General features: G+C 29.5%; 1 protein-coding gene across 7 annotated transcripts in view; it reads right to left on the bottom strand.

The window, feature by feature from the left end:
- Window positions 1-1034: 1034 nt before the first annotated feature.
- Window positions 1035-16072, bottom strand: part of LOC111027193 — a 20481-nt gene continuing 5443 nt past the window's right edge. The window contains exons 1-7 of one of the 7 annotated variants that reach the window (XR_002603763.1): window positions 12653-12895; window positions 11648-12129; window positions 8563-9219; window positions 7707-7762; window positions 6431-6527; window positions 2376-2789; window positions 1035-1536 (exon numbers count right to left, since the gene is read on the bottom strand). Coding sequence is in view for 5 of the 7 variants with exons in the window: in XM_022305444.1 (XP_022161136.1) it covers window positions 8569-9219; window positions 11648-12129; window positions 12653-12698 (1179 nt within the window). In the remaining 2 variants the exon portion in view is untranslated. The other 6 variants (XR_002603762.1, XM_022305444.1, XM_022305443.1 and 3 more) reach the window with 6 other exon arrangements.

Genomic DNA, 16072 nt, shown 5'->3' with positions numbered 1-16072 from the left:
CAATTATTATATCATAATATTATTATACGTTGTTACATTTGGTTGTCATGATTATTTAACTTTTAAATATGCAATTCCATCAAAATTAGAATGTCAAATGTCCATACAATTAACTCAGATACCCATAAGTCATAACCTATGTCTGTGTAATTTCAATATTTTTAGAATGCTGTACACCATGCTGCATGAATCTTGTTTAAATATTCATGCTTCATATATTTAGATTGAAACAGAACAGTGAACACTGAACGGAGTAGGTCCCAACTACTAACGGTCCAATCAGATCTTATTTATTATTTGCTACTAGAAACTACCCTCAATGTTTAAGATTAAAAAAATTTCTATTGCTTCAAGCTTTTAAAGGGAGGTAACGAAAATCATAATAATTGTATAACCAAATACCAATACATTCATCGACATTGCTCCGCTCATAATCTGCAACATCTAGATTACTGATAATACATTCGAATGAGTATTATACCAACAGCTTAACTCATGACAAATTAAACAAATCTATCCATAAGCTCAGTGCTCACTGCATAAAGTGTAAGTTATGGAATGCTAAAAAAAATAACGTTATGTGATTAATATCTATAACCCATGCTACAGTGATCCACAGCCCTGTACCCCTTCGCTTCACTACAATACAATATATTAAAATGTTTATGAAAACACCGGTGAGCTAAAGCTTCTTATCTTTTAAATTAACCTCACCATCGCGGATTATCTACACAATGAGGGAACGAGCAACTTCGCCTTTCCCCAGACGATTTAATATAATCATAATATATAGATATATAATTATGACTATTCATTTATTAATCATAAACGGGTGTAATATATAAATCATCGGCGAGCACACCGAAGCCCTCTCTCCATATTTGCTTATTAAAATAGACTTTATTGTATTAACTTTAGAAAACAGATAGGTAAAAATAGAACAGATAGGTAAATAATATTATTAAAAATCAATACAAAATGTTAACAATAATAATTATATATTTTATTATAGTAACTTAAGACACGTCTTGATACTTATGTATAATTAAATAAGATTCAGTTCTCGATATGATAATGCAAATTATTATCTGTAAGGTAATTATATATTTTAATGTTTAGAACGAATAAACATTAATATTAAAATTATATTTAGTTTAAATATACAAACACGAAGGTAACCACTAACAACTATCAAAGATAATGGTGTGGTAATTAGTAACTACTGATTAATATTCAATACTAACGTACTTCATCACTATAGTTAGTAATTAATAGTTATGTAGAACAAAATTCAACAAATGATATTTATTATAGTATGTTAGGTTAGACAAGGGATGTGTGAATTTTAATGATTTTTCGTTAGACCTTCGACTAAAGTTTTAAGTTAGAAAATAATATTATCTTACCTGGTTATGTATAATATATAGGTTTCTTCAGTTTCTGCTCCACTTTCGACAAAGTTTCTAAAATGTCCTGGTTTTGCTCTCTCTAAAGGCTTTAGTTTTCATCTGATACGAATTCATCTTGTAATGTGTACTGTGTAACAATAAAATGTAGCGTTACCTTTTATTGTTTGCTTAGACAATTTCTAAAAGAATATTCTTACGTAGTAAGCAATAAGCTTCGTATACCACTACAATATCGAATTATTATTACTAAAATGTTTTAGAGAATTACTTCAAATGGACAAAAAAATTCGAAAATATTCAACACTTTTCCAATTATATGTCTCTACCAACTAGGTGTAGGTACATATGATCTGACAAATGTTAGTGCGTTAGGACGTTAGGTCATATAATGATAGGAATAATAACCTTCGTACTACACAAAATAATAATTCACCAAAAATATAAAAAAGTTTGCCTAACAATAGTCCATTATTAATGATAAACAAATAATTGCTATTCATATTTTGTGTACAACAATGAAATAGAGGTTTGATCCCTGTAATCTGTATTTAATAATTGGCGGCTTTGTAACCTTCTTCTAACTTTACAGCCTTGAGTTAACCATGAAAATATTTTATCAACTATTTTACCTATTTAGTAATTTAATAATTATTTAAAATATTGATATTATAAGGCTGTAGAGTTTGCACGTTTGAACTTGCTAATCTCAGGAACTATACGTCTATACCTACAATTTATTTAGTCTAAAATTTCAAAAATGTATTTTTTGTTAGATGGCCTGTTTACTGCAAGGCAGCTTATAGTTTAGACTTTAATGGGCCTTTTAATAAAATAATAACAAAGTCACAGAATTCAACCTCTAAATGTTGTATTATTATTATAGGTGTCTATACACGTGGGAGGAGGGATATGGGGGATAAACCTTAGCCTTTTACTTTTAAGTACTGTTAGCTCATCGATACTTACAAAAAAGGAGGCTTAAATGTCAAGGCAAATGGCTTAAAAGTTAAAACCCTTTCCTATTCTGCGAAACTCAAGGTTTTACAAAATGTTTTGTAAATATTATGTTTTTTTCTGTTGCCTCTTTCGGTGTGTTAGGAATGCAAGTCCGGGATTTTCAATTTTCTTGCAATCGGTCAGAACAAAAAGTTTACTATTCGCTGAACTGAAAAAAATAATTTTCCAACTCTTCAACTGGTCTAAAAAATTTTACTTTCGGCGCAAGCGTTTGAAGTTCAAGAGGCAAAGGCATAAAAAAATGTCAACGGCACGTAGTGTTCCCAAGCGGTCACCCTTCCAAGTATTAACTACACCCGACGTTGCTTAACTTCAGTGATCAGACGAGAACTGGTGTATTCAACGTGGTATGGTCGCTGGCATCTGCATGGGGACACATGGCATTACTTAATTGTTACAATTTAAACTGTTCTTACAAGTTACAATATTATTATATCATAAATCATAATATTGATAACATATTCATATACGATAACACAATATTTACAATGTATAATCTATATATTTATAAACGACAGACAAAATATTTGTGAGTATTAGGTGGGGGCATAGGCGCAACTAGACCTCTAAAACAGGGGGTGCTAAATATGTGAATGCACCAAAGAGCCGTGGGGGGCTTCGTCCCCCACACCCACTACACATGAGCCTGCAATGCTCGATTATTCAACATTTTAAAACATATATTAACACACTTCACATAAATAAAATAAAATAAATTTATAATACTTTTTTTGCTAAAATTTCAGTAACATAAGAATACATTATAATTTCATAATTTTGTTAGCAAATAACTTATATATATATAATACATTTTAAATTAGCATAATTTTTCTAGGTTTTATACAATATTTATTTAAAATAGTTTCAGTGTTAAGCTGATTTAATATATCTTTTTCAATATTCAGCAAAGATAAATTGGTAAACCTTTGCTGAAGCATACTTGATCTTAACCAGTTTTATTATTTGCTTTATTTTTATGGGAATATCCGTGTATGGAATGAATTAGAATGAATTATATTATAAGACTTACGACCAAATAATTAAATATTTTTTCAGGAAATTTATCATAATATTTAAAAACGTAACATTCATGGTATTTCAATAAAATAATAAAAGTTAGATATAAAAAACAGGGGGTGCTAAATTTTAACTTGGGGGTGCTAAAGACCTTTTTGCACCCCCTAGTTGCGCCACTGGGTGGGGGATGTTAACTATCAAGTTGTCACTGTCTTGAGGGGCTTTCCTCCCACTACGGCACTACACCCCCCCCCACCTTTGTTGCCTTAAATTATAATAATATTTTAATATAATTAATCCGAAATACGTTTCCAAAATTGTTATAGCCGTTACAGGTACTATTATAATATTATGTAGTTGACATACATGTTAGGTGTTTTTATCATATTATCATGTACGGGTTTCCTAGAAGCAATTGAGAGATGAGGTTGATCTGCTAGATTAATTTTCTGTCTATTAATTGCATTTACATATAGATAATTTTATTGTCATAATACAAAATATGACCGATACGAGCAGTGGCGTATATACGAATTATTTTCACTATGGGCCGATTTATCAATTATCACTAGTCAAGCAGCATAGCCATAATTATACATTTTTAAGGGAGCAGCTGTTATATAATTAAGAATTATGACATATTATACAGTTCAAATAAAAATTGCGCAATTCAATTTTATAATTATTATGTAAAATTAATTTTTTGTTTCTTTTTTTAAAAATATTGACAGTGTCGTTTGTATATTTTAATGTTATCTTACTATGAATTTAACATCAAAGTCAATAAGTCATTAAAGCAAGTCCCGTCAATATATCTAACATTTCCTTGTAGATTACTCAAAAATGATTTTAATCAACCGGCTAACTTAATCATGGTGAAAAACTGTTAACAGTGTAAATATACATTCAATTCTTTAATTTATCCTGCAATTTCACTATGGGCTCTGGCCTAGGGGGCCTCCCCCCTATATACGCCACTGGATACGAGGGCATACAGATTACAGCCACAGCTCATAGTCCCGATACAAATAATATCCACAGTTCACATTCGGTATGTTTCTAAATGATAGACAACGGTTTCTGTTTGCGATTCATTTTATTTTTGTAGTTATTCAATAAGTAAAAGTTTCATTAAGACTAAAACTTTTAGATTCTAGACGGAGCGAATGAGCGATGATGTATATTTTTTTTGTGTCTCTCAATACCTTTTTGGACAATAAAAGTGCTTTGATTTTCTTCAAAGAAGTGAAGTGAATCTAGTTGGTAGCTGGTAGGTACTTGCATGATGTGTCAAAAGTAAAATATTTCCAATAGTTTTCAAAAACGACAGGATGAACGAACAAAATATTAAGGGAAAACGGGAATTTTTAAGGAAAACCGGTTTCTAAAAAATCGATTTTCGTTTTTGATGCAACTCTAAAAAAAAAAATATCGTAGATTCATGAAACAATCACTGAATGTTTATGTCCTCATTTTCATACATCATACATTTTTCAAAATACTTTGACTCGTGTTAAATTATTTTTAGGCATATGAAATTCTCGATTATTTTTAGTTTTTTTAAAACTAATGTCGATACAAGATTTTTCGCTAAGTCAAAATTCTTGAAAATGTAATACAAGGTTCCTCGTTATCTGTTTTTAGTGGAAATAAAAATAAAAACTGAGTGTAAACCTACAATAATTTTTTATGATTGTTTGAATTTAGAATTTCGACAAAAATCGTAAAAATCATGAAAATTCGGAAAATTATTTTGAGTAAGAAATTCATCAACAATTTTCTTTTTATATTTACAATTTTAAAATTTAATACAAGGTTTTTTATAAGTTTTCCTATATTTGCCGAAAAAAAATTTCGGAGAGTCCAATTACATTTTTATGATCGTTTGAAGCTGACATTTTGATAACATTGGATATTCACTCGATTTCTCTTGTACCTAGCGATTTTCATATTATATTTTGTTGTAATTCAAAAACAAATAACTGTAGATACTTGAAGTTTACACCATATTATGTTGATTTTATCAATTCACATAATTGATAAAATTTCCAAAATATTTTGACTAGTTTGAGCTGTTTACGAACATTTTCAATTTTTTTCCGTATGTCTGTATTAAGGTGAAAATGGACATTCCGTGATTTCACACCAGAGTTTCTACCCAAAGATTTGTCGGGTTTCCTGAACCTGCTGTTTTAAAAGCTAGAAAAATATTAATGTTTAAATAAATAAATGTATAGATTTTTTGTCCAAGTAATAAACTTCTTACTAATTTAATATGGATATACACCGACACGCAGTTTATAATAATTATTTATATATTAATAAAAACGAGAAATTGTATTTCAACTATAGATTTAAATAATCTAACCAGCTTTTTCTTTACATGATGATTGATGGCTATGGTATAACATATTATATATAATTCAACTATGAAGGTATCTAGTTGTTAATTGTATATTTTTAAAGCAATAACTAGAAAATAAATGTTTAGGGCATATTATAAGTGCATGCATATTTATCATTTAGTGATTTTGTAGAATTACAATCTACTAGTCTACCCTACTCAATACTCATATGCCATAGTATACCTACAGCATTACAGCAATAAATATTTAAAATTCGACATCTATTATCTATAAAACAAAATCATATCTTATTTTTTTTTTGAGACATCTCCGACATAGTTCATTAATTACTTCATCTGGTGTTATTTGTTATTATAAATGATCGGTGACATACCAATAAGGTCGACCCAATTAGCCTGTCCTAATGATAAGAATACAATATTATAGGTACTAATAAACTTATTAATAATCATGTAGGTACCTTCCTTAATAACAAATAATAAAAAATAATAAAATATTTTGTGATAGAATCATTTATACAGTTTCTTATAAAGGACTTAATGATCTTTAACTGTCGCTCAGTTTACTACATGCAGGTAATTTTCTAATACATTTAAATGTGTACATTTAAATTATAATTACCTCAACATATTCAACACAGAATTTTGTATTCGTCGAGAAGTACGAACATCATAAACTTTAATGTAGGACCACTGTTGACTAGGTTGTCACTGTTGACCTGCAGATATTTAAGATTGTAAAATTAGTTTAATAATAATAATATACCTAGTAATAGTATTTACTATTTATTATTGTAAGTGTTAAAATTGTAATGAAATCAGCAAATCGCCCTCATATCACAGTTATTTTCAACAATAACCGTGAAAAGTTTAAGACCTAAATGTCGATGCTGAAAATTGAACGTTCGAACAATAATGAACGTATTATAAGAAACGAATATGCACATAAGCACGTTGCGCACCAATTATTCCTTTATAACGTGTGTTTTAATTTTTACACTGTACAAAAATGTGTACAGCGATTGTGTGCATTACTGTAGTACTACAATACATACAGTTCCGTCGCGGACACTTGCCCGTTTGGCCGTCGAAATAACACAATCCAAATATGTTATTTTCATATTCTGAATTTCTATATTTATATTTTGTAACATAATCTTAAAAACACTACAGTGGTACTTAGTTGTATTATTATGATTTATGTTTTCAATTTTCCTGAGTTTGGATAGGCATAGACGCATAGTGCATGATGCGCACTTGTGCAGTTGTACACATATATAACACGAGCCGCCACTGTCTGTACCTACTGGTTTGTTATGGCCCCGCCCGAGAGAGTGAAAACTTTATAGTTACTAACTATGTAAACCCAGGTTTTTGTCTCCCAGCCATCCATAATCATAAAATATGTACCGCGTTTTAATAATATTTTTAATATTTTGTTTTTATTATAGACATGTAGTACATATTTTATACATACTAGCTCATCGAAAACAATACCCTTACTACTGGCAACCACAGTTTAAGAAATTATATAGTTACGTATATGTATATCCATATTAATTACTATGAAAATTTACTCGTACAATGATTTACCTATTCGCGGATCAGTGGCGTATTAAGGTTTTTTTTTGGGGGGGGGGGGTCCCCATGAATTTGGTGATTATGAATTTATCAAGTAGTCAGGATCTAAAGGGTGCTTTTTTAATGTCATCAATAGAAAATACATTACCAACATTGTACTATTATATTATGTAACATATACCTACAATGTAGGTACTACCAATGTTTTCTACTTAAGATTAAAAATTCATAAAAACAAAATTTTATTTCAAATATATAAGACATAAGAATATTATTTTTTTATTTTTTATTAAATTACTCATATTAATATAATATACCTAAGTCATTAGGCATACAGCAATAAATATTTACAATTTGACATCCATGGTTGTATCTATAACACAAAATCAAATCTTTTTTTGAGACATTTCAGACATATAGTTCATCAATTATTAAGTAATTTGGTTTGATGCATCTTGTATATACAATATACAGATACTTAGGAGTTTGTGTGCGTGTTCGGTCAAAGAGGGGGGGGGGTTATAGTCTCCATAGCCCCTCTGGAAACTGCACTGTCCGACTAGTCTACTATAGATATATAGGAAGGTTATATAGTTAAGGTGCTATTCTCTTAACGCCTATGCTTAATGGTCAATGGATTGTTAACCAAATTATTCGAGGTCGAAGATAAAAATATTACAAAAATATTTATAAAGATATCTTCTACTGCCTCGGTGAAAATAGACGATAATCAAGGTGGCAAATGCATCTCTAATATATATTATCTAATCTTTGAATACCTAAATATTTATTTTTTTAATACAAAATATGCTATACATTTCAATATTATTCTTTTGTTGAATTATGAAGGGACTTTAGTCTTCCCAAAATTGTTTGTAGGACGTTTACGCCTATAGAGGTCGATTCATTTTCGACAGCACTGTGTAGGTAGATATAATATCATGATCAAGTTATTGAATTCTAAAACGTATACCTAACTATGATATCATCTAATTTGATATAGTTATGGCTCATTTTACACTCTCAACATCGTTATTTACAATTTTGTATTTGTATCGTATCCATTAGAACTTGTAATGTAAATTTAGAACAAACGAGACTGTCGTTTATACGTTATATAATATACTGTATGAGAGTCCAGTCCTGGTTTTCGCCATAACATTATATACAGACCTACACTTAAATTACGATATCCGTGGAAACTCGCTCATCGGCTGCTGTATTGCGTTTATGTTCTTTTTGGTCGTCCTCGACTGCGTCTGTCGATGAGACGTGAGTGGTTTCCTGGATCCTCGGCAACGACGGTTCGTCGACCACTACTGGACAGCGATAACCGTGCGATTCGGCGATCGCCTCTGCGTAGTAACAGCGGTCGTCAGCCACCACGCCAACGTGGCACATTACCCAGTCGGCCAAGGGTCGGGCATCCACATCGGTGGCCGAGTCGTTCAATATCTTCCAGCCGATGTCCGACGTGAACGGCTCGCCGCTAAGCGCGTACCTCTTGGCGCTCAGCATAACTTTGTAAACGAAAGCGTGGCACGCGACCGGCGAGCTGATGGTCCGATCGCCGTACTGGACGGCGTCACCCGTCGCTCGGTACACGCCTCCGCGGACCACCACCACGCTACTGTCCAGCACAGTGCCGCCAAACTGCCACAACACCACCAGCTGCACCACGAATTTGGCGAGTGTCTGGCGACCGCTTAGGTCCATACCTTGAAACGGTGAACACTCCAGACACTCCTCTAGACTGACATGCGACACGTTCAACCGGGCGTCTCCGTAGGTGGCCATCAGATCAGCCAGGGTTGACGACATCGACACCTCCTATATGAAAATTCACAAACATCGCAATATTGCAATCATTAAACATTTGCATGATGAGTGCCAAACAAGTGTCATATATTATAATACGTATTTTTTTTATTTTTTGTTTTATTTAGTTGTTTTGGACGCGTGTACAACTTTGCAAACGAAAGTTTCATGTGACCTACCAATGCGTATTACCCATTAAAATATAATTAAATACTTATTAGTTACTTATGCATCTATATATATTTTTAAATAACTTAAACAATTAATAGATACACATAAGTATAATACAACATAACAATTTAAGTTTGGAAATAATATTTAACAAAACAACTTTTTTAACACACCCCTTTAATGAATATCAAACATGTATTCATTTTTTCAGTTGGATTTTGTCCGGGCACAAAAATATAGTGAAAGAACTAATTTGAGTATCGAAAAACTGCTGATAGTTGTAATTTCCTGATCAGAATACCAAATTATTATTATTATAACGATTCATGATGTCACCAGATTTTTAAAATAAATTAAAAAAATAAAGTGGTAGGTACTTTGGTTATATTTTAATATTAATAGAAAGTATTTATTAGATTATTGTATTGCATGGCTTTCAGTTCGTGAAATTTCATGAAAAGGTGTCAGAAAAAGTAAAAAGATGTTTCCATTTCATAAAAAGATTTATATTCGATTTCACAAATACGTGACTATATATACAAAGTATATATTCTCAAATTATTACATTAAAAAACATCAATCCCATGGTTATCAAATATAGTGAACTACAATCCAATGAATATTATATATTAATAATATATCTATTGACTATTATCTAAGGTGTTTAGCCGTATGGCTTATAGGTAATATAGTATGGCCCTGGTGCCTTAATCGTTTAAGTTAAAATTTAAGGAAATGTTCCTACCTTTAAGTACTCTGAGTAATTAAGTTCTAGTTTGAACGATTGATTTTATCGGGTACTCTTTTAGTCATTCAAAAGTCAAAGGTTGTCTGTAATTTATAAAATACCGATTCTTTGACATAAAAATCAATATTATAAGGAGAAAATCGTTCGAAGGACAAAGTACAGCAACGGGGAATAGTAGTCCATTTATATAATCAAAGTAGGTCGATCTAAAAATTAAGTAGCTCAACATTTTAATCTTTAAGACCAATTCACGTTTCACATGTATGACGTTCATATATACAATTATATATATATATATATATATATAATATATAGTTATTTATTATACTATTTTTGAAAATAATTCAATGTTAGTCGCTGTTAGTCTCTATAGTCGCCATTCAATATTAACACATTAATATAAAATATATGGGCTACAACAAGATTATGTATCACAATAATATAACAAAGTAACGAGGTATCGGTTAAATTTGAAGTTTCAATGAAAATCACGTTTAGTATAATATTTAATTAGCTATTAGGTACTTATTTAAAATCAAGAAAAACCAAAGTATATATAATATTTTTACAATTTCAGATAGTAAGTTTTAATATAGTCCCTTTTAAAAATAGTTTAATTTATTTATTTTAATTTGTTTATTGTATGCCAAGTTCAATTAGATGGTTTTTCAATATTAAATCATATTATATTATAATAATACGTATACAGGCGCGGCTATTGGCAGTGGTGGTATTTCAAATTAACCAACAAATTATATTTTACATAATTCACAATATAGGTTCCAGTATATGCGGGCACTTAATATTATACTAATATGTACCTATTTAAATTTGATAAAATTAAGTATAAATATTTTTAGGAAACAATCTTTGTATTTACCAAAATTATATTAAGAAAATATTTGAATAATGCAGTCTTAAAAATGTACAATGATAATGAATGTCACCTTGTATAATTAAAACCGACAAGGTTACAAAAAGATTAAACAATAACGACTATAAATCATAACATAGTAATTATTTTAATCGTCTAAATTGTATCATATGTTTATCATACAACATTAATTAATAGTATGCAGCTACTATGGAAACAGAACATTGCTATCGAATAACATCTATCTTTAAGCCATTTTGCTGGGTATCTTGCAGGATTTGTTTTGTGAAAATGTGCAAATGAGTTCATTATTTAGCTTATTATCCACTAACTAGATAACTACCTAAGAAATAGTAGATATAAACACTAATAACACTTACCAGTTACCTAAGTATCATACACAAATTTCTGATTTCCAAAACTACAAATTGTATTCATAGAAATGTGAAATGCACAATTGCGATATGTGTCATACAAAACATCTTGCACTGATTAATTAAACAATAATAACTAATTAAAAAGTCAAAGCGGCTTTTCCACATAAAACATTAATGGTAACACATAGTATCATATAGGTCTAAATGACCTACATAACTGTCTAATGATTTAATGACTAAGTTTTAGTCATTGCTTCACGGAACACTTACCGAAAGTGTTCGATTGTGATTCAATAAGGGTCGTTTGATGCCACCAACGACGAACACGTTTACGCGACCGCTACCGTCGCCTGGACCGGCGTTCAAGGCTGACTCCAGTGAACAAGCTGACAGCTGTGGGATGCGGTCGTCGTCGTCGTCCAAGAAAACATAGTGCACGTCACGGAGGTCGATGTCCAGCCTGGCCACCAGCGAATGTTTGGACGCGGTCGGACAGCGTTCTCGGCGTGACGTCAGCAGAGCCGCTGACGGAAAAGATGGCGACTCGATCCTCAGAATAACGCATGTGGCCGTCATCAGGAAAACGATGAACACTCCCGTAAACAGGGACCACATGAACACAACCGCTAGCTGATCTGGTACCGCGACCATGATTTTCTGCGCGCCCTTGTTTACTTTTGCCATGAAACAGACGTCGTCGTCATCGTCGCCACCGTGGCGGCACTTCCGGCTAATCTTCATGATAATGCCCACTGCAAACGTACACATACTTGTAAGTTTTTTTCTCAACTAATTTTGAAAATCATTGATACAAGACGGATCTTTAGAAAATTAAAAAATAGTGTTTTTCAACTTTTGAATGGTGGCTGCAGTTATTTTTTAGCACACATTGTATGCTTGTATAATTGAAGTAAAGATAACAAAATATTAGTATGCGCCGTAAGTAATCAAATGGTAATTTTCTTTCCTATAAATATTACTGTTAAAGAAAACCTAACTATATACAAAATATTCGCCTGTCGTGGAAATATTTGGGGTGATAAGAAACATATGGAAAGCTGGATATTAAACAACGAATAAAAGTATCCAAAACTATAATTTATGCAAATAGTATTCAAATTGTATAAAATATAACTCACGTGCAGCCGAGTTTTAACAGTATCGAAATTAACAAATTATAATGTACCTATAATTTGGTTAACCACTTAACAAGACAAATCAAAAACGATATAATATTATACGACATAGGTACGTAATGCTGACAAATAACAATACCTACTACAATGTAGAATAATATATTTTGTTTAGAGACCGACACCATAGATATATGTTACGATTCGTGCAATGAAGTTGTGAACTCAAAAACAATACTCGTCTGATTTATGTGACTAAAAGATTATTGACAAAAAAATTGTCCAATATACCATGCCCAACAATGTATACTGTAGTATACGAATAACACCTATACTAATATAGTACAATATAAAGTAGTGCGTAAACAATATTTTCCTGTTGGTATGTCGAACAGTGTAAATGTTTATAATTTACGCGTCAGTTTCAAAATATAAAATAAGTATCGAGCAAATGTGCGCATATAATAACGACAGCAGCTTTTTTTCAGTAGAATCGATTTACACAAAACATATTATAATATACCTAACTATATAGTTATAAGTATTATACTGTTCGAAATAGTTGTGAGAAATATAATTAAAATATTATATATTACATATAATAGGTAGGTAATTGTATTTTTCACAAAGATAAAATATCAGACCGAAATTACGTACATATTATCGTTTATTATTGCCATTTTATAATACTCTTAACTGACGTCACCAAGATTTTTTTATCTGAGCTTTTATAAATAAAATAATATTATATTATTACATTATGGCCATTTAAAGAATCATTTACGAGATTGTCTTCTTAGTTTTCATTATAATTTTTTGTCTTTTTATTAAAAATAATTCTCAGTTCAAGAACTATTGGGTTTCGGTTTTTTTTCTACATTAGAACTGCTTTCCTTTGAAGTCTAAAATTATAATTACACTAATGAGGGAAAAAGTTTATATAAATACAATAACAATTTTATAGCTGTTTCTATGATATAGAAATAATTATCGTTCACGAAAATATTGCGTAACTACTAAGTACTAAAGTACTTATTGATATTAAACAACTCTAAAATAAAATCGATACCGTTATTTTCCACTATTATTCTATATTATATGCAATTAATTCCCAAATGGAACTTTGACATTTCATTATTTTATATATATGTTGAAATTTCACTCTTAAAATCCAATAATTTTAATTCAATTAAAATTGTTATTATAAACGTAATCATATTAATCACTTGGGGAAGTTTGATTATATGATATTAATTATTATTAAATTATTCTGAATACTATAAGTTCCATTTTAATGTGTAGGTACCTATAATTGCAAAAAAATAAAATTTCGTTTCAGTTTTCGTATACATTTTGTTATGGAAATTAATAGAGTAATAAAACCATAATTGCTCTAACATTAAAGACTACCTAGGTATTTCAATTATATAATATTATTAATTTATATTAATAATTAAGGAAAAATAATTAAATATAAAGGCTCATTAATGTAATAATTATTATGTGTTAACAATGTTGTATTCTGGAAAATAACACTAGTTTTCTACATTAATTTATTTACCATAAAACAATTATAGAAAAAAACTGTGATGGATCATGGATGTGATAAATATGAAATGATATACCATTGTATACAAAAAATGATTCTGACCGGATTCAGACAATAATACCTATATTTTATCATATTAGTCAGTCTAGAGTATTTTATTTATATTTATATTGCTACTCATGATTTAAATATTATTTTTAATTAATATTGTGGTACATACTATTATGGATTATTTAATTTTTGCAGAAAATATTGCATAATATATTATAATATTAATACCGATTTAATTTTTTGGTTGTAGGCACTTATAGCTATACAAGTTGAAGATTTCATAAATTTTTTACAACAAAAATGTATTTAAATTTATTTGAGATTTTGAAGAATATTGTCAGAATTCGAACTTTAAATAGTTCTAAACAATATAGTGCAGCCTATTAATATATTTAAATAGTTATAATAACAATTTATGAGGAATCTTATATTACAATAAAATATAAATTTTAGATATAAAAATAAAAATATTTATGAATTTCTAACTACAAATAATTTGAACATTTTCACAATATTCACGAATTCCGTAAAATGTGTTGGATGCTCATTAAAAGCCATTGTGGATTTAAGCTCATAATTTTTGAATTTCAGAATTCAGTAATAACAACTTATTAGAAACTTTGAATTTTATTAAGCTTACGGATTGAACGAAAATATCTTTAAAATAAATTATTAAAAAAAGTAAAAATAATTTTAATTAACAATTAGAGTATAAATATTTTGAACATTTTACCATTGTACAGAATATGATTGTATACAGCTATTTAGTGGTTATTTCATGTATCTTTTTTGCTATCATTTTTTTTCCCGATTATTTATTAAAATATTTTGAATTTTCTATTTTGATCTGTAAAATGAACCAACAGGCGACTGTCAACAATATCCAATCTTCCACCAGAATCCACCTTCCGAAATTGAAAATTTTTTCTACTGTTCATTGTGAATAGATACAAAAAAACACACATCATTGTAAAATAAATACATTCATCTTTACCTACGCTCAGAATCTAAAATTAGATAATATATTTTATTGTTTAATCTATTATCTATACCTATACAAAGTTTATGGGTCAACCTTATAAATACCTAATCACTACTATGTAAACGATTTCTAAGAACTATATAATGCTGAGCTGAATGCCAAGTAATAATAGGTATTTAAAAATGTCTATATGCTCTGCTATACATTTGAAATCACACTAAGTTATTTAAAATACATTAAAAAATCTGAGTCATTTAAACATTTTAAACAACAAGCATGTTTACACAAGTTGTTAATGCATTAAACATTATTTTTTACATTGTGCATAATAATTATTACATATCATAATTTAAGTGCCTTTATAGTATTTTAAAATAATTTAATTAATTAATTAAACTCTATTATTATGATAGAATTTATTTTTTAAGTAAAATTTCAACTGCTTTTCATAATATCAATTTCCTATTATATTTCTTATTTATTGCTGTAGTATTTAAAGTTCAAACATTGTCTTTTGAAAAAATTTTATATTTGATTTCGTAGGATATATCACACTGCCTTAGTACAAAGTAGTATAGATACTCACCAGCCGGCAGTAATTAATAATTATACATAATATACTTATATAGTTATACAATCAAACCTTTAAATCTCATATCGATAACGTTATTAGTAAGGCATCAGCTAAATTAGGATTTAAAAAATTCACGTATGAAGATTTCCATGATATTCGTGACCGCATATTGCCCTTAAATTATTGAATATTTCATTGTTAATATACGTTCTCGATTGATATATGCAATCTGATAATGATACACCGTTTCTATAATTCAAAATCAAAATCTTTCTCAAATACAAAATAATTTTTTCAGATTGTTATGCTACTAATGTAAAGTATAAGTACAGAACTCTTCACTCTAATAATTATTATACGAAGTGTTAAAGTATTATTATAAATGTGTTTTTCTCAACCTTATACC

Source organism: Myzus persicae, unplaced genomic scaffold (assembly GCF_001856785.1).
Source record: "Myzus persicae strain clone G006 unplaced genomic scaffold, MPER_G0061.0, whole genome shotgun sequence".
Taxonomy (NCBI): Eukaryota; Metazoa; Arthropoda; class Insecta; order Hemiptera; family Aphididae; genus Myzus; species Myzus persicae.
Note: the sequence above shows the minus strand (reverse complement) of the source record. Positions and strands in the feature narration are given on the sequence as shown.